Source organism: Anser brachyrhynchus (genome assembly GCF_964034855.1).
Source record: "Anser brachyrhynchus genome assembly, chromosome: 12".
NCBI classification, from domain to species: Eukaryota; Metazoa; Chordata; class Aves; order Anseriformes; family Anatidae; genus Anser; species Anser brachyrhynchus.
In genome coordinates, this window is record NC_137707.1 from 14,866,208 (window position 1) to 14,891,759 (window position 25,552).

A 25,552-nucleotide genomic window follows, 5' to 3' on the forward strand; every position below is an offset into this window, starting at 1 on the left:
AAAACTCGAGACAAAATAATGCAGATTGTTGATTTGATTCTAAAGGGTTTGTGCCAGCACCCTTTCCCAAGTCCCTTTTTAGACTAATTGGCTGTAGCATCCACAGAATTAAATAACTGCAGTTCTCATTTGTCTCATCTGGTATGTGGTGATGCTAGAAACCAGGCCTAAAAAATCTGTTGCTGTTCTTACACATAGAGCTGATCTGTTAGGTGAGATATGAGTAGTTCAGTTCATGCATCTAACTCTCACTCAGTGGGTGACTTTTATGGGCCATGAAAGGACTTTCACAAGTTTTCCATTGGATATGGAGTACTGAAGTTGGTCAGTGCTTAACATGTGCATTCCTTCTTGCATATCATTGAGCTGCTCAAGCAATATGTCAGCATATTTCTATGTTTCAAGGTCAGTAAACTTCATACATTTATTCTAGCCACCTATATTAAGTCCATTAACTTCTGTTTGACTTTGAAGTTGAGTGGCCATTTGCACCACAGAGTCAACTTTGAAGAGCTAGGTATCACTGCATCTCAATCATCTTCTGGAGTAAAGCGCAGTGCTGCAATGCTATAGCAGTTCATGCCAGTGTCAACTTTGACTGGTTCAGTGCTACACTGCCTCTGGTCTGCATGTTGTCTCCCCTGTCCCTTGTGACAACACTGGTGCTTGTGTAACTACATGGTAAGCTGTTTTAGGGGGCTGATCCAGCTGAAAACTCTTTTCCTTCCTCAAGTGATAGGTTTTCTGCTGATCAGCTCTCTCAATGTTCAGTGTTAGAGGAGAGGAGAAGCAGAAAAGCAGAGCAAGACTGCAGCAACTGAGGCTTGTTTTCTTTTCTCTTTGGTATTGGAAGCAGCAGTTTTTCTGTTTGCTTTTCCCTGGATTTACACATATGGAAATGATCAACTTACTTCAGATTCTGAAAACAAAACACGTCTAATCTACAAACACGCACATAACACCCCCCCAAAAACAAAACAAAACAAAACAAAGTGGCTTTCAAATTTGCTCTTGAGATTTGTTGGATTTAATTCACAAACCCAGAATGGTATGTTAGTGGATTTCCTGAGCTGCATTCAGGATAGACTGTGACACGGGATAATGTTTCTTGGGCCATTTTGGAAGGCTTGAGTCAGTGTTTTAGGAACTGTATATATTCTTTAATCTGGTTTTAGTTTTTATCTTGATAGATTACTTACAAGCCTAACATCTACACAGGACACCATGAGATGGTGGTGGGTGTTTGGTGTTCCTATAATTTGCCTTTTTTTTTCTTTTTTTCCCCTTTTTTTTTTTTGAAACCAGATGAACGTAAAATCTTTTATTAACCATCATTTATTTATAAGTTGATTATATAATTTATATCAGAGGAAAAACAAAATTCTGTGGAAAAAATGGAAGCATTTTTGTCTCAGTTCTGTATTTCATAGGTGTCAGAATCTCTGGTGACAGGTAAAATCTCTCAGTCTCTTGGTCTAGTATTGCAGATGAGAGCTGCTCACAGCCTGTTTCACTTCCTAGCACTCAAATTGCAAAGGTGCCAATTCTTTCTCCAGTGTTTATGCTGTTTGAGAAATTATTGCCACTTGTGATTTTTTTCATTCAAAGCAAAATCAACAAACAACCCTTATGGCACACATCATATCCCTAAAGCTGTGACCCTAGAGAAGATCTTAGACTTGGCTTAGCAGCTCCTGTCACAAAAGATCTGTTGTAAAAGTTGTAAAAGATGCTACATGAAGTTCCTCATTTAGCTTACATCACAGAAATGTTGCTGTTTATAAGCAAGGCTCTAGCCTTCACGACCAGAACTCAAGTGAGAGGATGCTTGATTTTGCTGTTTCTGTTGATTCTCCCCGGGTTGATTTGTAACCTTCGCTAGGATAATACTCACCCCTGTAATGGGTAAGTAGTTTTATCTGAAATTCTTTCTCTGCATCTGGTCTCAGTATTTTTATAAAGCATGTCCTTCACCCATGGAGTCCAAAGTTCTGCAATGAAAGAAAAACAGTGCCAAGAAAGCATGAATTCAAGTTCCCCTGTGGGTTTTTCTGAGAAACAAAATAGGTTTTAAAATAGCTAAGATTAAAACTGAAGTTAAGGCAAGTTTTGCCAGACAAATCAAATGAAGGTGCCTTTAGTATGAATAAAAATGTTTGCAAAAAAAAAGTTTAATACAGCTTTGAAAAGCCCATTTGGATTAATTTTTCTGAGTACCCTCCTGTAGATAAACTCAGAACATCTAAATAATCTTGGGTAAGCCTGTGCTCAGTTTCTTCTTTGAGCCTTTTATTAAAAATAAATAGATCATGACAAATCTATCCATGCTAAAAATGTAACTGAACTGAAAAACGCTCATTGAAAAAAAAAAAAGAACAAAGGAAAAAAAATGCAATAAACCCTGAATAGTATTTTTCCAGCATCTTAATCCTACCCTGAAAATTACTGCAATATTTAGCAGTTTTAGTAGAGAAAAAAATGATCCAGTTCTTCTTATTTGAATGTACAGAACCTGAATTTGAGGGGAAAAAGAAAACAAGTTGGTGATTTTTCACTGTCTAAAGATGAGTTTAATGCATCTTTGTAGAAAATGTCTATTTGATGCACCAAATACAGTTATGAGTAACTTTAAAACGTGAGGTGAGAAGTTTCTTGAAGTAAATAAATTTTGAATGTAAGTGGCACCATAGTGTCCTCTGGTGGTCTTTTAATGCCTAAGCTGTGGCGTATTTTCTAGGAGAACAGCAAAATTTTCAGTTGCAGTTAACACACCAACTCTTGTACAAATATAACATGACATTTTCTTGCCTTATCTTCCGTCTGGAAATGGCATGCGGAGGATTGTACGTTGCATCTCCCATAAGCTCTTACTCCTGTGTCCCCAGTTCTTCACACATGGATGTACATATTGTGGTCCTCTCCAAAGGGCCTCTCACAGTGACTGCTCATCTTTGTCGAGGACGAATTAGATGCCAGTCTTTGTCAGGGAGAAACCTTTGCAGCCAGGTTGCCAGTTTCCGGCCTGCTTTGTTCATAAAGCTGGTTTGATCCTCGGATGTGGAGGAGCAGGAATGTGCTGAAAATGGAAGTTCACTGGGGTGAAATCCTGGCCATGAACTTGCAGGACCTCTGCCAAGCCTCTTGTTGGGGGAAGCTGTACCTTGGCAGTGGCATGTTTTTTGTTTTGCTAGTTTTTCTGATGGCCACCTCTGGGCTACTTGTCACCCAAGTTCCACTTAAGTGGGAAAAAATCCTTTTAAACAGTAAATAATAGTTATGGACCCACTGTGCATATTCCAGCCTAACAGGAAGGGGAGCATCTGGATTCCCTGCAACAACTGTTTGAATTCCTTGGAGCAAACACCATCATAGCCCCAGTAGGATACTTCTAGCTTGTAGTGGAGCAGCGTTTGCAAAATTTAAATATCTGTATTTGTGTTTTTAAAAAGTCGTTGGCTTTAAAACTTGCAAGTATTTAATTCTTCCAGGTGTCAGGGCTTTGTGCCCTAGCTGTATGGGAGATAATCTGAGCAGGACTTCAGTTATCCAAATTGTTGTTGTTTGTTTATTTTTATAATTGTTAGATCTGTGCTGCGTACAAATCTGCAAGTGTGTCCTCTAACCAAAACCCTATTTCTGTTCTAGCTGGAATATATTTTTTCTGGGCCACTATTCAGCTACTAACTCAATGATCTAGGATATCTCAGAAATACTTTTCATGACATATGGTTTAGAAATTTCCTGTAGTTCCAAATATAGGTTCAGAGCTTGTCCCACTGACAAAGAAGAGGGATGCACTATACTGGTCTGTATTAACAGAGATACAGTATGATTGTTATTTAAAACATCCCAATGCAGGTATTCTACTCAAGGAGTTTTAGGTATTTTGGATAACGCAGTTATGGATGTTCTCTCTCAGGTTCTAGACCAGTGCATCCTGCGCATGAAGCTCTAAGCAGGCTGTGTGTTCAGCCTGGGGACACAAACAAGACTCAACAGCAATGTCAATAATCGGGCAGGTTACTGTACCAATAAGGCATTTCAAAGCTTCATTTAGAGAAAGTTCATTTAAACTTTCTGCTTTCATTTAAACTTCTACTTTCATTTAAAGCTTTCTGTGATATCACATTGCTACAAAGCAATCCGAACAATGTTAGAAGTAATACAGTTTTACACATGAATTAAAAAATTTTTCATCATCTGAATTGTAATTGCATGCCATGTTTCTTTTTATATGATGATAATTTTCACTTGGCCTTGAGTTTCCTAGCTAGAAATGTTTATGTATGTATTTTAATTAGGCATTTCTCCATTAAATTCAGGAAAAAGGGAAGGTAAGAAAAATTGTCCTGAAACGTAGCTTCAAATGCTGGGTCTTCTTATCCTTAAACAAATTGCAAATCACTTTCATTGACAAGGAGACAAAACGGTGTTACGTTTTGTTGTTTAATTGAAGTTAACATCATGTATTCAAAGTTTGTAAGCTAACAATACTCTGGAGCTCATTTATAAGGGCCTTCCAATGCATATACTACATCCCCTTGTGAGGAATAAGTCAGGCTATTTGGTAATGCTGATATTAATTCTATGTTCATTTTCTCCTAGGATGACTATACGAGCATCACATCAGAACCTGTGAATTGTCGTCTGGCAGGGACAGGATAAAACACTTGTAAGTCAACTGCCAGTGTGGTGTGCAGCCACTATCTCATGCTGGGCTGTAAAAGCCAAGCCTTTTTTTTTTTTTTTCCTTTTTCTTTAATACTTGAGTGGTGTCACCTGTAATAAAAGGTGTTCAAGGTATATTGCTTGCCAGCCCTGAGGATTTATAGCAGGGTCTTCAGCAGTTTACTGAACTACCATTCCAGAAGACTCAGAGTTTCTCATACAACTTTTTTCTTTGAGTTGAATAACAATTGTTATTGTGGAAGCATAGTGACCTTTCAGCTGGAAGCTTACACCTGCTTGAAGTAGTTCATGATTATGTAGTGACTTACTAAATAGGAACTATATAGTGTCTCTACTTATATAGTTTGTAGATAATAATTTCAAAAAGCAGTTCTTGATGGTTTGTCATAGAGGAAATGATCATGGAGTTGCTGATCTTAAGGGTGCTGACTTCACTGATGCTGTTAACTAGAGTACCAAAATTCAGGCCTTTTCTTACCTAATGAGACTTGATTCTGCTATGCTGGTGTCAACACGTTTCCCAGTGAAACCACCAGACTTTTTTTCAGCAGAGCAATTTTTCTGTTTCATTGAGAGAAGGGAAGTTAATATTATTCTCTCTGCTCTTTTTTTGGTTTGTTTTCACTGACCAGTGCATACCCTAAAGTGTAATCCCAAATTCTATTTAGCTTTGTTGCAAGGAGGTAATTTTCATCCCTGTTATTTAATGAGAGATAACAACATGGTCTCATGTAAATGCTGTAGAATTCTAGATTACCTTGTTCATTCCAGTTCATGTTTGCATCAGAGGACTTTTAAGCTTGCGATGGCTACTCATACCATTTAGAAGTAACAATCAGTATTCATACTCAGAAAAAAAAAAAAGTCAATTATCCAGCTTGAAATTTTTCTCTTGCAACCCAAATACCAAAAACCAAAGTTGATATGGACAGATAACTTCTTATCTTTAAATATGGACTGTCTACAAGTCTACAAGCCAGAAGAGTCATTGTCTTTAGACAAAAGAAATATTTTTGCTTCAATGAATAGTTTCCTAGGGCCAAATTCTCTCCTAAGACATTTGGATACAGTTTCCATTCCAGAGAGGGGAGTTGCCAGTATATGTGGAGAAGCTTGATTTTTTTTTCCTCATGGGGTACAATTTCAGTTCCATTGATTTCATGATACTACACTAATCTGTAGTGGCCAGAATGCATTTTGGTACCTAAAGACAGACAGCTCCTTGCCAAATCTGCTTTCAAATGCAAGATGAGGAGGAAGTGCCCAGTTTAATTCTTCCTCCTCAATAAGCATGACTGCAAAAACCTTAACTCTTCAAGCGTGCTTCTTATAATCCCTGTCTCCTTTTTCTAGAACAATTTATTAAGACCAGACCCTTTCACTCAAAAGCTTTAGAAAGTCGAAAACAGGAAAGACAGAAGACTCAGCATGAACTAAGTTGCTTAATGGTAAGTTCTCATCTTGCCTTTCTATATAAAATTCTTTGTTCCCTATCAAGTAATAATTTTCCACCTGTTTTCTTGGTGGACTCTAGATTATTATATCGTACTTACAAACACTAATGAGACATAATTCAGCCGCAGGGTGTTAAACAGAAAATGCTACTTTTTGGTCAATTGTTCTGCATTCCTGTGAGAGAAAAAATATTGCTGGAAATAAGACAGTGGACTAAGTGGCACACCAGTGTGTTTCCAGCCTGTCAGTGGTAATGCTTCTAACATCAACAGAAATGCTTTCTAAATTCTCAAAATTGGTCTACCTTGCCCACCTGCAGAAATTGTTAGTAAACTTCACAGACCTCAGTGCGATCACATACACAGATGTACTAATTTTAGGGCTACTGGAAAAAAGAATCACACCGTTGATCATAGAGATAATCATGAGTTTTGAATAGAAGAAAATGTTTTGTTTCTTCCCCAAAACTATCAGGGCTTTTATTGATACACATGGTCACATGAAGATAAATGTCTTCCTTAACTGAGCAAAAAGACACAAGTAAAATGTAGGTTATATGAAAAAAACACAGAAGTCTTAGAAGTCTTTCCACCTGTCTGATCAATGCTAGGAGGTATAATTGTTCTGGCTTTCCCCAGAGGTGGTCTAAGTAAACTGAGAGACCTGTAACCCCTTGGCAGCAGCCACTCCACAGCACGGATCCTCCTTGTTTATTTCAAACCCCACCTAATTAAGAGTAGACCTATTAATTGTGAACAAAGCACTTTCCCTCTTGGTTGTTTCTCTCTTGCTCATTACACGTTTTTCTTTTCCCAGGTGACCTGGGGGTTGCTTTGTGAAAAAGGCAGGACAAATTCCAAAAGCTAGAGATAAGGTTCATCTGAGTACAGGAAATGCTGAAATAGTCTTATTCTCTTCCTCTGCTCTAGGGCTTATATCCTCACAGCGACTCCCATACATTTTGAGAACAGAACTTCCATCAGCACTGGATTGCCTTGTCACTGTACACAGATTTCTTGAATAAGGCTTATTTCTAATCAAAAATCTACAGAATTAGTTTGAGTTGATAGTCCAGAGAAAAATGCATGAACTGTTCTCTAGAGCTTTTTTCCTCCGGTGATTACATAATGCATTAAGAAGGGATCCTTTTACTTTCAAGGCTAGCTTTCAAATGCGGACAATAAATAGCATTATCAACTATTAATTCATCTTTAAATGCCACGCGAAGGATGCCTTATGCAAAATGAAGGCCAAGATGCCCAGCCCTGGCGCCAGTGCTCTTTCAAATGTGAAGGCCAAATTGAATTTTGCTCCCTGAGGGACGAGGGGTTGAGGGGCAGGCATGCCCTGGGCTTTACAGACCCTGCTGCCACCCAGGCATCCGGTGGGGCTGCCGGGGGGCTGGCAGACCCCACTGCCCCCATTAGTGGGACCTAACAATGGGGCAGCCCTGGCTCCCAGGCCCTGTTTCAGCAGCGGGGCCACACTTCATCTGCCTCTGCAGTCTGCTGCCTTAGCAACTGTCTGCTTTGCATGTGGCTGGAAATACGCTGGGTCTAGCTGGCGTTCAGCTCTCCCAAGGGGAGCATTTCGCTCCTCGGCCCCTCCAGCCCCTTTTGTGCAGTCATGCTTCCCATCTCCCTCGGGCTTGTCTCGTTATTTCCGAGCGTTTTACAGCCAGAGCAGGGAGCAAGGCGGAGAGGGGCAAGCCCAAGAACCACCCCGCTGCCACCCCCAGCACAGGAAGCAGGGACAGGGACAGCTGCCGCATCTAAGCTTGGCGACAGCTCCTGTAAAGGCTCTCGATGTGCTTTTAATTAAGTCGATGCCTTTAATTAAGCCGGTGCCGATCCGCTGAGGACCGGGGCTTCCCACCCTGCCACCCCCTGAGCCTGCCGCCGCCCTCCCCTCATGGCTCCCGCCCAGCAAATGGCGGCCAGGCCGGGGGGGGGGTGGGGGTAGGGTGAATCCCCCCCCCCAATGCTGAGCCCACAGCGCGCCCCGCCGCCCTCGGGGCCCAGTTCCTGTCAGGGGACCCCCCTTCTTCTTCCTCCTCCTCCTCCTCCTCCTCCTCTTCCTCGTCCTCCTCCGCGCCGCCCCCGGCCCCTCCTCCGCGCCCAGCCCTCGCTGCGGGGCGGCCCCGGCCCTCCCGCCGGCCCCGGGGGCGGCGGCCGCCGCTCCGCCTCGCTTCGCTTCGCCTCTCCTCGCCTCGCTTCTCCTCGCCGCCCCGGCGCTTCGGAGGGGAATGGGTGGAGTTGAGGAGCGCGGTTTCCTGAGAGGAAGTGACCGCACAGGGCAGGAATGCGCCGCCGGCTCCGCGCCGCGTCCCGCCTGCCTGGCCGCCGTGCCGCGGGGAGCCCCGGCAGCCATGCCGCACTTCACCGTGGTGCCGGTGGAGGACAAGCACCGCGCCGACTACGACAGCGTGGAGGGGCTCAGCTGGGTGGACTACCGAGAGCCGGCCGCCGCCCCAGCCGCCGCGGACTCCTACGACACCGTCAGCTCCGACGGTGAGCGGGCAGGGCTGGGCTGCGGCTGCCGGGGCCGGGGCCGGTCCCCGGCGGGGCGAGCGCGGTTCCCCCGCCCGGCTCCGCCTCGCCGCGGCACACAAAGGCGGCCCCCGGCTCCTCCGGCGTTGCCAGCCCCGGAGATCCTCCCTGGAGATCCTCTCCGGGGAGATCCACCCCCGGGATCCACCCCGGGGGCTCCCCCTCGCTAGCCCGGGGCGCAGCGGGGCCGCTGCCGTTATCGGGCCTCCCGCAGGCGATGAGGGTGCGGGGAGATAGGCTCCGATATTTCCAGTCCCGGAGAGAGGAGGGATAGGAAATGCAGCGAAGGCACCGCTTTTCCTGCTGCTGTCATCTCAAGGAAGGCGTCTGGCCAGCGAGGTCTGAAACCGGGCCCTGGATGCTACAGCAAGTGTGTTGTGGCGGGGTGGCTCCTCTTGGGCAGAGCCGCTTTTTGTTAGCGGTTAATGTATTCCGATTGCAGAAGGGAACCGTATCACAGGGAAGGGATCTGGGGCGGTGAGGAGCATGTGTTTTTTTTATCTAGGTAACTAGTGTCAGTGCTCAGCCTGTTTTGGTGTTTTTCAGTGTAAATGCAGTGAGTGTTTCCAGCGAGCAAAGGAAGAACACTTAGATGTGGAGAGTGGAGTGATTCTTCTAAAAGGTTATTTCAGCTCTTTGCGGTGTCTGTTATGTTTTCCCTGCTTTGGTTGTGTTTAGTCTTGTAGCCTTTGGGAAGAGGATCTTCCCATGGGCTCAGCACGTGAATCTGACTTGCCCTCTGTGAATCACGCATGATTCTAGGCAACAAAAGAAAAATCAGTAAACACCTGGCCTGCTTCTCCTTGCCTGTGCAGTCAAACCTTTCATAATGCCAGTTTTACGGGATGCATGATAATCCCTAAAGGGAGCCTGCACTATTCAGGCCTGCGCTCAAGGAGGAGAAAAGGGTTGTTTTGCTGAGTGATACTCAGATGTTGTGAGATCAATATCCAGTTCCTAGCTTGGCATTCTCTTCGGTTCTCTGTGAATTTGTTCTCCAATCTCCAATATATACTGTGTCTTTTTTTTTTTTCATAGTTCTCAAAGGGATTTTAGATTTCATATAGACCAAATGTCTATTATGTTTGTTTTTTTTCTAGCATGCACATTTTGGACTCATGAAAGGCAAATGTCCTTCCTGACTTGGCAGTTTTCACAGACAAGTTGAGGTGCTAGCCCTAAAGGCTGTGTAGGGCCTTGACTTAACTTTATAAACAGGTGTATTTGAAGTCTGGGTTACTTAACATATAGTTAACGTGTGACAATAATAGATGATTTTTACCCATCTGTGCAAGTTGTTTCTCTGCTCATTAGTTTTGGCTGGTAAGAGGGACTTGTGGAAGCTGCTGCCATGGTGGGTAAAGGAAGGTCAGCTCAAGCTGCCTGTTGTTTGGATGTCAGAGTGCCTGTAGGGTGTGGGCAAGCAGTGCACTTAAAGATGTTCAGCTCCCTGTCCCAGTCTGTTGGTACTTGGCAAGCTCCGGTCTCTGCAGCACACAGGGCCATGCTGCTGGAAGTTAGCTCCGTCTCTTTATTTTAAGACTGATAAATATCTGATAACATCTCCATTAATGTACAGTAGTTAAGTCCTGTTTCTGTTTGAACTATAACTGTCTTCTATTTTTTAATTTACTTTCACAGTAATTAAGTGTTGTTTCATATCCTCAGGGTATGCATATACAGATACGTTTCTTACCTACCTGTACTGACAAGAGTGTTCTTCCCCACTGCCTTTTTGATCTCTTCCTAGGTTTCCTGGTTTTATGGCTCTGCAGAGGGGAATCTGAACTCCCCCCCCACCCCGTGTTATTCTTGGTGCTTCCTTCCGTATCCTATGCAGAGAGCAGGAGCCTCGCCTACCGGGGGAAGAGTCGAAAATAGGACCTGGTAGGGATGGGAAGCTCCTGTTGGAGGCCAAGTATCTTACAGCTGCTTAGTGCCTGCAATGTGGAGCAAAGAGAGGGACCTTCCAGGGCTTTCTGTGGCAGCAGATTGAGGGACTCACGGTGGGACCGGTTGATGTTGGTGATATCTCTGATTCTAGATAAGGTAAAGTTTGTTTGACTTAAATGCAGGTCGACAGTTCTGGGTTGTGGCCCCATCAAAGTGCACATGATTCATGTTGGCACTGCAAGAATGCATGCAGAGCTGCCCGAACAACGCCAATTGTTCAGTCTTTATCTGCAGTCAAGTAGTGCCACAGTCAGTATAAGGGACTGCAGAATTTTCTTCAGGGAAATTTTTAAGTGGCTTGCTACTCGGAACATTATTTCAAGACATTTAAAGAATTCTTTGGGTTGCTCAGTTGATTGGGGATGGGTTAAAGTGAGTGAGTAATGATATGGCCCTTCAAGCCTGTGATTTATCACGGTAATATAACTGCTTATAGCTGGTCTCTAGCCGTGTGCAAAGTAGCAGATCTGTTGTTCAGATACTCCTTGCACAATCTCTTAAGCTTACAGTTCTGATGGATTCTCATTTCCCTCTGACCTTTTTACTCCAACCTTTTTCATGGTCCTGTTTGTGAATGCTTTTTCTCTGAGTTCTGCTTTATTTGGGATATTAAGTGATGTGGTGTCACCTAAGCAACACAGAAGTGAAGCCATTCTGCAATAAGAATTTCTCATCAAACCCTTGCATAAGACAATATTGGTCAGTGTGTAACAATTTACCCTTCCCAGATAGCTTCACTGCTTGCTTGTGAATAAAACCAGCATTTTTCTTCAAAGTAGGTCCTTCCTACGGTCAGCATTTGTAATAGAATTTGACATCTTCCATTTAGAAAAAGAAGCACAAAGAATTATCCTGTGATCCTATGACAAACACGTGAACCCTGCTTTATGGTTTGACAGGGATGAGAAATGTGAATTTGGCATCTCTTCGGTCTTTGAAACAACGCAAGCGTGTTAGCTTGGGTACACAGGGTAAAAAAAAAGGGAAGGGGGGACTGAATAGTAGCTAAAAACCCTACAAAAAAACAAATACGCTTTGCTTTAACAGGAATCTCAGCTTTACAGTGATTGCACACCCTGTTAACCAAAGTGCAACAGTGTCATGTGGCCCAAGGGAAGTTATTTATCCTCCTGTGACTTTTGTTTGTGGAAATGAGACACTAATCAGCTTGGTGTCACTAACCAACTTTGGTCAGCTGCCACCCTTGGGTTTTGCCAATGAATTGCTCTGCTTATGTTCCAGTTATCACATGGCTTTCTTTCAGCCCACAGTTTTCTAACTAGCCTTGAGACCTTTTCCTCATGCTTACAGTCTGCGTTGGTACGTACGGTGTCCTTGTGCAGGAGCAGGTTATGCTGGTCAGTTTTAATAGGCTGGTTTTGAACCGGAGAAGATGGATAAAGGAGGTTCTGCTGGGAAAGCAGTGAATTTTTACTTCTTCCCAAGTCACTGCTTTTTAATATGTGGTAACTGAATAGTGAAGGTTTTAAGTTGTTTGCAAGAGTTGAATTGAAGCTTACATAAAGTATATCTAAAGATACCTTTAATGGAGATACATAAATCATTCAAAAATCCCTCTGCAAAGCTCTTGATTCTTGTACATAGATGTTTTGGCAAAGTCCAGACACAAGATAAAATTAGTCAATAACAAATTAGATATTGCAGCTAAATAGCAGTGATAAAAATACGTGTCCAAATATATTTTAGGTTATCTTAAGTTCAAACCAGGACTTGTGCTAGTAGCACTGTGGGTAAATGATGCTGTTACAGTAGACATAGGAGTATATTTTTGCATAACCTCTGTAACACGTGCATCTTCAGTGTTATTTCTGTTGCCTCGAAACTGTAGAAAGAAGTCATGCAAGAGGAGACCTGGGGAGGAGTCAAGGCAGGAACTCGTAACAGTTTGGGAGAAAAGTCACTTGAGAAGAGAAATACACCAATGTCAGTCGTCTGTCTTCTCTGGTGATTTGTTCACTATTGTCTGATGAAAATGATACAGATTTCCCTGTATCTTATTCAATCTAATTGTATTTTGATGAGGAAAGGTGTGTTTTTTTCCTGTTCTGCCCAGCTTTGCATCACATTTTTCCCTCTCTGTGTGAATTTGGAGATTTTAAAGGTGTCCCATGAGTGCTGAATATGTCGGTATTTGATCCTTTTATTTAAAGGTGGTTTCAAGATACTTTCATCTGAGTTATTATCCTCTACTATAAACATAATTAGGATACACAGCAATTATTATCATTGGAAATGCAGATCCTGAAAGGGGTGCTTCTAACACCCAGCAGCACTGTTATCCTTGTGAAGCCCAGTATTTTTTTCTGCTTGTGCAATTGGCAATTAGCACAACACAAATAGCAGTGCCAAACTCCAGCATGCTTTTTCAGTATACAGGTGCATAGATAAGTGGACTGTTGCTTCAGATAAGGAAAGATAAGCATGTGGAATGTGAAAAATGAAAGTGGAGAAGTGCTTTGTGAGATGATTAGCTGTGTATAACACTTGGGTGGGGGAAGGAGATTGCAACCTGAAAGCAAAACCATTTTTCTGAGATTTGCTGCGAGATCTGGTGTGACTTGTTTTCATGGAGTCCCTGGCGGATACCTCAAGTTTCTTGATCTTTTTTAGTAGCGTGTGGTCTTGTCAGGTTTAACTCATCCATAAAAATGCTTGCCAGGGAAAGAAAAAAGTTCATATTACTGCATGAACTGTTAATTTTGTTAAGCGTGTCTCTCATACCTCCAACTAGTGCCGTGATTAAGACAGAGCTGGTGAGGCAGCAGCTGTCCGGCACTAAGGGGACCTTGGTGTTAGCTGCCGGCTGCCAGGAGACTTTAACTAAATATAGAAAAACATAGCCCTTTTTGTGGGTTCTTTGGTATTTGAGTTATTTGGAAAAGCTCAGCGAAGGCTGTGTCTAAGTAAGTTGAAGGCAACTCCTGTAGCTGTATGTGGGTCTGTAGGTTGCAAAAAATAAGAGAAGATACAAAAAAAAAAAAAGCCACCAGCTGTCTTTTGTAGCCGCTGACTTTTTTGTGCTTAGGAGAACACCTGTATCAGAAGGCTAAGCAGCTGTACATGAAAAGACATGGATTTTCTATCTTACTCCATCTGCAAATGCTTGCTCCTCTTGACTTGATGAGCTTCAAACTAAGTCTCAGTGAAGCTCTTTTTCTTATTTTTTTTTTAAATAAGCTGGAGCTCTGTCTTTGATTCAATTTCCGCACTCTCCTAAAGGAATTCAAATCAGGTTTTGGGTTTCATCCATTGTATTTGTGGTACCTGTCTCTCTGACAAGTAAAATTGATCTGTGTTTTTTATTCAATTTGCCCTTGCAAATTTCTGCAGCGTTTCACTTCCTTAAAGAAAATAGTGATGCTTCCTTTCTCTCCCTATCCCCGGCTACAGCAAAATGAAGGAATACGTTTTCGCATGCTCTTAACTGTAAAGTTTAAATTTGACTTTTGCTCTAAAGTTACATGTGGAATGATGACAAAGTAACTTTGCAGCTTCATTGAGGAGGAAATGTAGCCAAACACAGTAAGTGCCATTCACTGAAGTTGAAGAAGAACAAAAACTTGGAAGAAAATCGCTCTTGGTGATCAGTGCTTTCTTTTTAAGTGCATGTAAGAGAATGGGGGACACACAGTGCCACAGAAAGAGCAAAGCTGCATTTGGTGAGATTTTCCCTTCCAAGACCAGGTTAAAAATTTACATCTGCTCTTGACTACAATGTAAGAAATAACTTAATATGCAGACTGATTTTGCATTTCAGCAAAATTGCTATTACCAATCCACTGGTGCAAGACTTACTTGATCAAGGGTTTTGTATCTTTAACCAATTGGTTAAAGTTTTTTTCATTTGTTTTTGGAAATACTTTGTTATATGAGCTACGGATTAAAAAAAAGCACCATTTTAAGACATGATCTGAAGTCTACTGGAATTACTTTTTAGGAATGATTGTGTTGTCTTTACTAACCTTTGAATTAGAAATCTTGGATGTCGTACTATACTAAGCTGATTTGCATTTTCACAGATAAGAAAGTTTCAGTATTTTCGCTGTTTGATTTTGTGAATCCCTTTTCTTACATATGTGTTTTCAATAGGCATCTGTTTAAGTGATGCCAAGTGATCCTTTAGTAGTGAGTAGTACTATCTTTTGTTCTTTCAGCTGAGCTGCTTTGGATGATTTCTTTCAGTATACTTGGATTTTTGTCACACATGGAGAACTGTGCATCTTTCATGTTGGCTGCTGTAGTCAGTGCAAAGCCGACAAAACCTTCTTTTTATGCATGTAAAATAACAACCCCATACACCAAAAATATCAGCAATATCAAATATTTGAGATATATTAAATATGTTGTCTTTAAATATAAAATATCTACATGACCAGGAAAAATACAGATCTTATAATCCATGTGTGGTTAGCTTCTCTTCAGGATTTTGGATGTGATAGCATCTTACATGCTGTTATGTGGCACAGGTCCCCTCTCTTCTGTCATCCAGTGCACACCTATCCAGAGGTTGTTCTGTAGGCTGCAAACTGCCTCTTTGTCCTGAGCGGCCCTCTCAAACTGTCTCTTGAGCCATAAAAAGAAGTTCGTGAGTTAAAGGGGTATTTTTTTTGTGGTAGGTATTAGATTTGGCCTTGAAAAAATAAAACTTTTTTTTCCCCCCCCAGCAGTCTTAATTCATGTCTGAGCAACAGAGGTGTGGGTTAGGACAGTGCTAGGAATACATTTTTTTCCCAAATATTTGCTGCTATTAAAGGTACTTGGTGGAATATTTTGAATCATCCTTTGATCTTCATTCTGCTCTGTAGAACAGAGAAGTGGGGTTAGATGTGCAGGATAACGCACTAATTGACCAAAGAGAGCTTTGGCTCCATTCATTAGCTTATGGATGAATGGGGAAGGTTGATCGCTTGGCAAAACTGCCAAGTTAGCTGTCTTTGCTCATGGGAGGGAACCTAAGACTTGTTGGAGATGTAAGTGAAATGGCATTTTGCTAAGCAGATGGTGAAAGGCCAGTGCCAGGCTGTGCAGGGCAGCTGGGGGGAGAGGTGAGGGAGAAGATGCCGGTACTAGCGAGAGGACAGACATCATCCCAGCTTTGTCCTGGTGGTCAGAGTGCAATGGCAAGAAGCTGGTCTGCTTAGGGCATGCCATAACAGCATTTCCAGAGCTATTCAGGTTCTGGCTTCTCCTAATGTCACCTGGAAATGTGCCCCATGGGTCTATCCCCTTGAATCCAGAACCCTTAATTTGCCTCCCGAGTGACCTGTGTTCTAGAAGCCCAGCTCTTTCATTGACTGCCACGTGGTCTGTCATATAACTAGGATGCAATCCATTGATCACTTTGAAAATTAGGATCAAAGCTGCAAGCTGATGTTGGAAGCTGGCTTACAGGGAACTGCAGCAGAGATTGTATAACAAGATCCTGGGAGAGGAGGGATGATGCAGGCTGTTTCGGACAGAGGCATGCAGTACTATGTATAGGTTCAAGCTAATTACGCTGAATTAAACTGTATTTGTTTTCTACAGCTTATTTGCCATCCTTCATTTTTCCTCTTCCAGTATCCAGCAATTTTTTGTTTGGAGAGTTTAGAACAGCATCCAGTCATCACAGATACCTCCTTACGGTGAGGCAATAGAGTGAACATTTGCCTTTCACTTCCATGTCAAAGGGAAAGAAGCATTCTTCTGGTGTGCCATTAGAAGCTGCCCATCTGCTGAGTTAGGGTAACTCCTAAGGAGAGGAAACTTGTTAAGACGTGCTTTTGCATACTTTAAATTGCTGATTGCTGCAGTAAAACACAAATTTTATGCCCTGGAGTATAATTGTTTTTCATAAAATTATCTATAGCAGTGCTACCGCGTGTCATGACTCTGTCCGTGCTTGCAGGCTGAGCAGCCCTGAGCTTAATCACTGTGTGCAAAGTCCACCTCTGGATTTTCATGGAGGAAGTCAGGTCTGGGTTGGGACTTGGAGCAATTCAAGAAGACAGTGTAGCTGCTGCACCCTCTCTGATGGAGAATAGCACATTACTATTTCTCTTCTGCTTTCTACCTTTGTATTCAGGAGTTTTCCAGTCCTAATTCACCTCTAAGTAACATATCTGACTTCCCTTTTGCTGCTGTTGCTATAGTATATGTTTGTTTTCAAACTTGATGCATAGGATAAAAGTAGGGGTTCCCTAATCGATTTGCTAGTCTCATTTCAGAACTTACTGCTCACAAATATTTTCTGCTTTTTTTCTGTTCCGGTTATCACTGTCCAGACTGTTGTTGTATGATATGAAGTGTTCAGCACCAAAACTGGTTTAGGGTATTCTATCGCCTCCCTCCAGGATCCCTTCCTTTCCCTACATTCATAATTTGTATTTTGTACTGTGTACTGGGACATGATCTCTAGAGCAGAGCTGTTTCTAGAGCATCATCAGCAAAACCTTGCCAACCTTAGCCAAATTCAGTTCCTGCATGGATGTAACTTAAATCCAAGTTACGTTACCCCAGCAGAAACAAACCATTTACTTTTGATGTGGCTATATGTCCCAGAGGATGTGGTGGCGATGTCATGGATTAGTTTCAGGGGCATTGCAGCTGAACATGTCAGGAAGACTAGTTGAGCTTTATTTGCTACATCCCAATGCTGTCTAACCAGACGGCGGGATGATTATCTGCCTTTTTGTACAGTGCCCTTTAGTGTACGTACAGGGAGCTTTAAAGCTTTAACTGAAGGCAACACGCAGAGAATAATTTTAATGGTGGTGCTTTGCCCTTGCCCTTTTGAAGACACTGTATCCTGTCTTTTGTGGTGGAAGCACGTGTTTGGCAGGTAGGCTAAGCTCACTGTTAGATGTCCCTGAGCTTCCTCTGACTTACCTTCTGTTGCATGTGCTTTATTTAATTCCTGACCAGTGGAGCAGAAGCGAAGTGATCCCATGTTACCTGTTGCCACATGAAGAGTTTCGGTGAGCTACACGCTGTTCTTATTTTGCGCTGATGCTCTTGCAAACTGATGGACTTTCTGTAAAATGATGATAAAAGCCACTGGGGCTTTTCCAGGTATCTGGCTTTGTCTTGCTCTGTGCTGCATTACACAGTGTGCCATATGTTGTGCTATTTTGGAAGACCTGTGAGCTCTTTATAATTGTGTGTTTGAACATGGTTTGTTATTTATCCTCTGTGTTATCATATGTGCAATGCCAGAGTGCTCTCCACCCTGTGAAATTTTGTTTGGGATGGAGTGACTTCCTTTGTTTAGAAAGTCTCAGGCTGAATTTGATGTTTTCAGAGTTCTTTAAGTAATGTGACCACAGTTGCAAGTGAGTTTTGGACGTTTGTAGCACTTCACACTGAAAGATCGACTCTTCATCCTTGGAGCATATACATGCTTAGCTCTTTTTTGTCTTGCTCCTTTTTTTCTTTCCCTTAGTTTAAAAAAAAAAGTCTCTGGCATGCTCTGTTTTCACATGGAACAAAGTCCTACTCAAATGCAAGAAAAATCTAATAGTTTCCACTTTCTGTATGAGTTAACTGACAACAAATAAAGCATTCAGGGGTTCACAATAAACTGACAGATAAAATAGATGTCTTCTCACTGTCTTCCAGGAATGGATAGTAAATGTCTGTTACATACATTGTGTAGTATGTAGTGTGTAATGTGTACATACATTGAAATTCTCAAAGTAATTTAAACCTTTAATTTAAACCTTTTTTCAGTTACTTTCTGTATGTCTGGAGATATTTAGCACTCTTGCTTACATCTCCTCCAGTTCTACTTGCTCTCTGTAGGACATTTTTTGAGCTGGTGACAATACTGACTCAATGGTCACTGTTCCCAGCTGCTTGTTCTTACTCAGTGGCTTGTGCTTATACAGTTGTCTTTTATTCTTGGTATGTTTTCTTTCTAACGTATGTTCATCTTTCTTACTGCACAGACATGCTTAGCTGAATGGGTACAGGGCTGGAAATCGTTTCCCTTTTTTGATATCAGAGAGAGAAGTGAATTGAATATCACATGGAATCTGTATGCCAGACTCGTAGACGTAGCTTGGTGCCTTTCTGAGAAATTGAGAATGTTTTTCTGCAGGGAAAATTCTAAAATGATTCTTCCTATGTTTTGACACAGGGCGTGTCTTATCTGAGATGCCTTCATGCATGTGAGGGGACTGAGTTTCAGGGAGGATAGTCGTGAGAAACGATTTGGAGTTGTTCCACATGAAAGAACCTCTGAAGTGGATTACAGTGAAGTACAAAGGTTGTTTTTATAGTGTTTTTCAGCTGGCGATGAAGAGTTATATTATGAAAGCTCTTAAGCAATGTGAGTTCCTAAATCCATTTCTCAAAAGTGACTTGGCATTTTTAATCGCCGAGGCATTCTTGGTGGTTACAGCTACTGGGTAATGTAGATATAGTTTCAGTGTGGTGTGTGTGATTTAAGGACCTCCTTATAAACAAGCAGAATGTATAGCGTTCTGGTAATTATGAACTACTTAGAATCATTAAGTTGATATCTGCTTCTGTATCTTATATAAACCTCCATTTCATCATACAGATGCTTTGTGTGCATGTGTGTGATCTTTCATATGATTCATCCACTAATGGGTAATCATAGTAAAAAAATATTGAAGATGGAAAGAAATACATCACTGTTTTCACTTGAAGTGCCTGGAGGGCAAACGTCGCAGAGCCATACTCTTCATGGCATTAGCAGCTTTAAAATGCTGTCTGATTCCGCACTCAGTGAGCAGCAGATTTGTGGCAAACACTCTTCTGAGTAAGTGTGCAAACAGCTGGCCAAGTGCCTCTTAGATGTGGCTGGATTCGGATTTCACGATCAGCATTTTCAGTAAGAACTTGACATTTGTATATTTTCTCAGTGTTGAAAGGATTTTAATGCCAGGAGTCTATCAATGTTGCCTTAGCTTTCTCTAAGAAACCCTTTTGCTTCCTGAAAGAGATCAGTCCCACAGAGCACTGCAGTCAGTTTGTCAGAGGTAGGAAAGGTTCTTTTGGGAATACGATATTAAACTTGTCTGATCCTTAGGACTTCACAGAGAAGGCATTTACTAGAGCATGTGCTAAGAGCAGAAGGAAGAATAATGGTAAACCAAATTACTGCAAATGGCAAAGAGTTACTGCTGAAGGGTAAGTACTTCACGTTGATGTTAATATCCACAAAGGATTACACTGTTCTGAAGCTATCAGTGTATCTTTACTGAGGAGTAAAAAAATCATTGCATTTTCTGAAACAGGGTTATTATTATTAACTTGCTAAATCCTCTGAGTTGTGTAGTATCAGTCAATTTGTTTGGTAAAGCTGTTCCCTAATGTAGTTTTGTAAAGTACAGTGAAAGTCTGATAGCAACTTCATGGATGTTTATTTAGGGAGAAATCAAAGATCTCTGCTTAACTCTACATCTAATTCTTTACTCTGCTACAACCAAACTGTTATATGGGTTGTCTGGGAAAGCTTTGGCTGTTTCTTTAATGCAGAGCACAAACAAATGCAGCCTTCAGAACTCTGAGGTGTTTTAGAGGAATTAATATATTATCAACAGTATGGAATTTTATTTTGGTAAAACTATGCTTTGTGTAGCTTTTGCAGATGCCAAAGCTGTTGCTGACTGTAAGCGTGTACATGGTATCTGCAGAGTAGTGCCAAAGAAACACGCTTTACTTGTTCGGTAAAATCCAGTAAACGCAAAATTTTAATGACAGTGGTAATCCACAGTGAAGTAAATAATGTTATGTGTTAGTCTTAAAATGGTGAATGAGTGTCTTATGATTTTAAAATCCCCATCAATGTCAGTAGTTTGGCCTTAAGCTGTGTTTTTTGATGGAAGCGTGTGTCTGGCTGTGGTATGTGGGAACTCAGTGCTGTCAGTGTAGCAGTGATAGTTTGAGCCTGTGTTTAAAGTACAGAGGATCTTTTTGCTGCCTAAAAGCTGTCCAGGTAAAAATCATGGATCTGCCCGTTCATTCTGCTTTTCTCTTCTCTCACGCAACTTACTGTTGCATGGTTTGGTACCTAGTGTGCCTTTTGCCTTTATTTTCATAAAATACTGGGACAGCCTGGGATTTATGGCTCGTGCTTTCTGCCACCTACAGTGAAAATCGACTCAGTAGTCCAAGGTCTTAAGTGAACTGGCATTAACAGTTCTCAGTTATTTCACTGCCAACGCCTGCTTTGTAGTCTGAATGATTTTTTTCTCACTTGATACAATGCCATTTATTTCCAGTTTCTCCTGTTTCTGATGTAAACGTACTCCTACTCAAAAAGGAAAAAATGAACAGAAAAGAAACCCAGACAAAACAACAACACATAGAAACAAACAATAAAAGAACAACGGAAAACTTAACAAGGTTTTCAAAATACTTTGAGGTTGTTTTTTTTGAGCTGTGAAGGTCACTGTAAACCTTTTGCTTTTGTAAAACAATGAAATTCTCATTTTCAGTTTTGAAAAAACTTAAGCTAAATATTAAATATATACTAAAAAGCTATATATTAAAAGCTAAATATTACAAAGTGATCTTTTGATTTTTTTCATTAAAAAAATCCTTCAGATAATATTGGTTACTTTGTAGCTAAAGCACAAATAAATTAATATTCCTTATCAGATTTGTGATGTGAGCTGCCTGTGCTGCTTCAGTGAATTAGTTTATAATCAGAATTTTTATTTCAAAAATGTTTCTTGTTTCTGGCTAGCTGTGTGCTGTCCGTGGAGAAACAAACATTTTTAATAGGCTGTCCTTATTACTATTATTTTGAATAAGATCTGTTTGGACTATATCTAACGATGGATTAGGATTTTTGCTAAGTAGTTGAACATGAGTAATTCAAGAAAAGAACCCGTATCTGAATTTTATTTATGAAACTTCTGGGTTATAATCTCTGCAAAAAAAATGTAATTGTAAGTTGAATAATTTGTTATAGTTTCCCAAATTCACTAAGAAGGAGGTTTCATGACAGTCCTAAGAGCAGAAGTTTTGTTGAGCCCATGTGAGGGGCCACATAAGTAAAGAACATAAATAGATTTAGAATGTATTTGAAGTGCTGTCATCTGTGTTTTTCTTAGGTTATATAAACATGGTGGTCTCTTGATACACATCAACAATACTCTTGAATGCTTTGATGCCAAATGTGGAGATATCAGGGTTCTTGAAGTACTAGGAAAGGCCAAGAAATTTATTTAGGGCTTTCTGTTCTTCAGCAATACTCAGTTCTGCAAAACTTTTCTGTCTCTGCAAAGAATGCTATCTGAACGCTGCACAGCCTTTTCAAGGGAACCAACTTTTATCTTTAGATGCAAGTGTTTGGAAAAGTATTATCACTATTACCATCTGGACAGTGCTTTGTCAAAAAACTGTGTTACAACAGTTCCTTTTTGTAAAAACAAGCAAACAAACAAAAAAAACAAACAAACCCCAAAGTATAATGAAAATGGGCTCTGGCAGCTTTTTGTGTTAAAATTTGATCCTTAAGGCTGTGAACAGATGTCTTCATTAAAACGTGTTGACTAATGAAACTATTTGGTTCTGCAAGAAAGAAATATTTGACCTGAAAATAATGTTTGCATCGATCCCATTGTTCCTGTAACTTTTTCTGCTGTAGGATATCTGTCTTGTGTGTATTCATTTGCTTCCAGGTCTTGTGAGAACAGTAAGTCTAGCAAACTTATTTTATTTTGCGGGCAAAAACACAAACTGAGTTCTGGCCTGATGATCAGTTCTGTAGAAGTTTGTGGAGGATCCTGACACAAAAAAATCTAGAAAAGCCAAAATGGATCATCCAAACAGAACGAATGTGTTTTCTGCTGGGGGATCAGCTTTGCATATCTTCAATCTATAAATTAGGTTTTTATTTAAGTTAGGTTCTCTGTAGCAGTGTAATTTTCAGCATGCCAAGATGTGTGTACAGGAGATGTACTGCAGGGATCTGCTAATTCAGCCATTTCTTTCTGACTGAAGAGCAAGCCGACACGATCAGTTGAACATAACTGCCTACTGCTCAGAGAGCTGAAATTAGGTTAAAGGAATCCCTCAGCAGCTGCAGGGTTAGACACTCTACCTTTTAATCTTCAATTCCAGTGTCATTTGTAGATGGAATATTAAAATATGATGGAATATTAAAAATATTTGTAAAATTTTATTAAATCTTAGATTAAGTTACATTTATTTATTTTTAATGTGCATGAAAACCTCTCAGCCTGTCCCTCACTGTCACAGGCTTTGTGACCAGTGATGCTTGTAAAACGTGGTGCTAGCTGCTTTGCAGCCGATTTCATTACAAAAATATTTTTACTGTGATGTGCACGCGGGAGGCTGTGCATGCATAGTGCAATTACAAAGAAGACATTAGTTCCTACACCGCTCCAGAAATTCAGTTAACCCTGTGACCCTCCCCACAAGATTTCTTTGAATGTCTGGTTTTCTAATGAATCTCTGCTCAGAGCTCTGTCCCTGAGTGGAAGGGATGTAGTTAAGGTTTAGGTCTCGATATCTCAGGCAGGGAGCTGCAGGAATGCTGCGTATCATCATCATCAGAGGCTGTATCAAAATACAGCCCTCTTGGGAATCCTTTTTTAACATTTTAAGCCTAACTGCAGCTTAATTTGCATTACTATATTTTTCCTGTTATTGGTGCTGGCTAGACGAAAGCTAGTCAGACCCTGTCCATCCATGCCTTCAGCACGCCTTAACGTGTCACGTCGGTAAAGCCTCCCTAAGAACTAGTGAGTATCTGGCTTAGTCATGTCCAAATGGAAAGATCTGAGGGTGTTTTAAGATGTACTAATTTCTACTTATTTAACTGAGCGTGATGAAGTACGGGAGTGGTAGTTTTCTTTAAGGGAGTTCAGAAACTGATGATAGGGAACAAAACCTCGACAGGTCGAGTCACGCAGTCACTCCTGCCGGCTTCTCTCACGGATGATTATCGTCCTACTCTGGCTGAGTACACCTTATCACTGCAAAGCTTCCTGGTCTGCCTTTACAATAGTTGTGCAGTGCCTAATTGTTCAGCTTTCATTTATCCTCACTAATCTGGCTTTCTTATAGTTGTTTTAAAGTAGGTGTTTTGTCTGTAATTTTCCCTGATTTCTGGTGTTCATCCCTCACCAAAGAAAACATGATGGCTTGCACGGAAGGCTTGCACACACAGTGCTCTAGTAGGGGAACTGGCTCTCTAGCCTAACCACCTTCCAAAAAGAAAGCAGTTATGTGAACACTGTCCTCTGTTCCTAGTCTTTTTGCTTTTACTAAAGACAACCTAAACTTTTTGGAGAAGAACACAGTACAACCAGTCCACAGACTATCTGGTACAGTTTTGCTACCGTGTTTTTTCCTGGCAATAAGATAAAAGCAAGGTAAAGGTTTGGACATGCATTTATCATTTTATCCTATCTCCTGGGCTTGTGTGTTTGCACGTTTCCATATATGCACACCTTGGGATGTTTAGGTGGTGTTCCACGGAGCATCTTTGCTGTTTTATGGAACACAGTTGATCCACACAATGAATGTTGTTCTCTAGACCTGTGTCTGTACCTGAGCAGGGGAGCTTTAAAAAGTGCAGGGACCTATGCTGGAGATTTTAGCCATACTGTATAATTGTAATGGTGGCTGTAAATAGAATTATTTGGTTTGGAAGAGAATTGGCAGCATAGAGAAGTTATTATTAATAACTTAATAATTAAGAACCCTTAATTATTGAAACATAATGAAGACTGGGAAGCAGTGAAACAAGCAAGGAGGAAACATTAGCCTGCTTGGCATACAGCTTTCCTATCTCACAAATTGAGATTAATTAGGGACTAAGGCAAATAAATTATTCTCTGTTGCAGAGTATATAGCTCCCTCTTTATGAAATGTTCCTTGCAAAACAATCTTGCATCATGAAAACTAACATCACATAGCTACTGTCCAAGACCAAAGGCCTGATAACTAAGAATGCGGAAAACTGTGCCCATGTCACGAGATGGTGCTCGCCCAGGAGACTTCATGCTTCAGAGTGTAAACTATCCTCACGAGAAGCTGGGGCGAGAATTCCCCAGAGTATCTTTTCGAGGTCACCTCTGCACTCTTCCAAAACTGATGGAGATAACAAGCTCTTCCTGTTCAAGTAAGTCTGTGTGAAGATGCTGGTGTTGCTCATTGGCAGACAGAATATACCGTACAAATATTTATTGCAAGATGTGTCATGCTGTGCTGTACTCTGTTCTGTTGTAGTGTGGTCACTTGTTGATTCTTGTGCGATTCTTGTTGAGCAAACAGAGTCATCCACCGTAGGTTTTATTCCTGAAATTGGGAACAGGATATAGAAATAGAGAAGATTAGGTTAATACCTTGGTGTTTTTTTCCAACATGTATGAAAAGTAGAGATTACACCAAACATACAACTGTAGTGAAGGTGATTTTGGCTATCATTTCATTAACTATTTTAAACTATTCAGCGTAATACTCCTTTTGATGCAGGACGCGTCTCTGTAGCACCCAGATCCACGTACTGGTGAAACTAAAATATGTTCTTTGAAAGAACTTGAATGTAAACTTACAATGCCAAGCAGTGGAGTATAAGTGACCAGTGTTTGAGAGGGAGTTTAATGTGGCATTTTGTTGGATTGGTAGAATCATGGAGTTTGAAAATTCACTATTACTTTGTATAGTTGGAAGTAATCCATAATCTGTATGTATTTCCAGGATAATGGAGCTAGTGCTGTGAAAGTGGTAAAAAGCCAGCTGTATCTCTCTATCATCTGAACTTTTCTATAGAGAGAAAAGCGTGCCCTAGCAATTGCAAAAACAAAGCTCTAATTCCAGTCACTAGTGTTGCTGATTTTCTTTTGCAGTTAGCTTTGTTTGAGCTTCCTGTGTGCAGGAAGATGTATAGAGCAAGCACA

At 41.1% G+C, this 25,552-nt stretch overlaps 1 protein-coding gene and 1 long non-coding RNA gene across 3 annotated transcripts in view; one reads left to right on the forward strand and one right to left on the reverse strand.

Moving 5' to 3' along the window:
* Nucleotides 1-99: 99 nt before the first annotated feature.
* Nucleotides 100-6,137, reverse strand: LOC308176837. Its single transcript, XR_013938679.1, has 2 exons — nucleotides 2,809-6,137; nucleotides 100-1,991 (listed from the first exon to the last, which is right to left on the reverse strand). It is a non-coding gene; the product is annotated as an uncharacterized lncRNA (long non-coding RNA).
* Nucleotides 6,138-8,250: 2,113 nt separating this feature from the next.
* Nucleotides 8,251-25,552, forward strand: part of SLC12A4 (solute carrier family 12 member 4) — a 50,335-nt gene continuing 33,033 nt past the window's right edge. Inside the window, exon 1 of one of the 2 annotated variants that reach the window (XM_080553016.1) lies at nucleotides 8,251-8,654. In XM_080553016.1, coding sequence (XP_080409142.1) covers nucleotides 8,390-8,654 — 265 coding nt within the window. In that variant the 5' untranslated portion in view covers nucleotides 8,251-8,389. Of the gene's footprint in view, nucleotides 8,655-24,362; nucleotides 24,775-25,552 lie in introns of those variants that run through there. The other variant, XM_080553015.1, reaches the window with a different exon arrangement.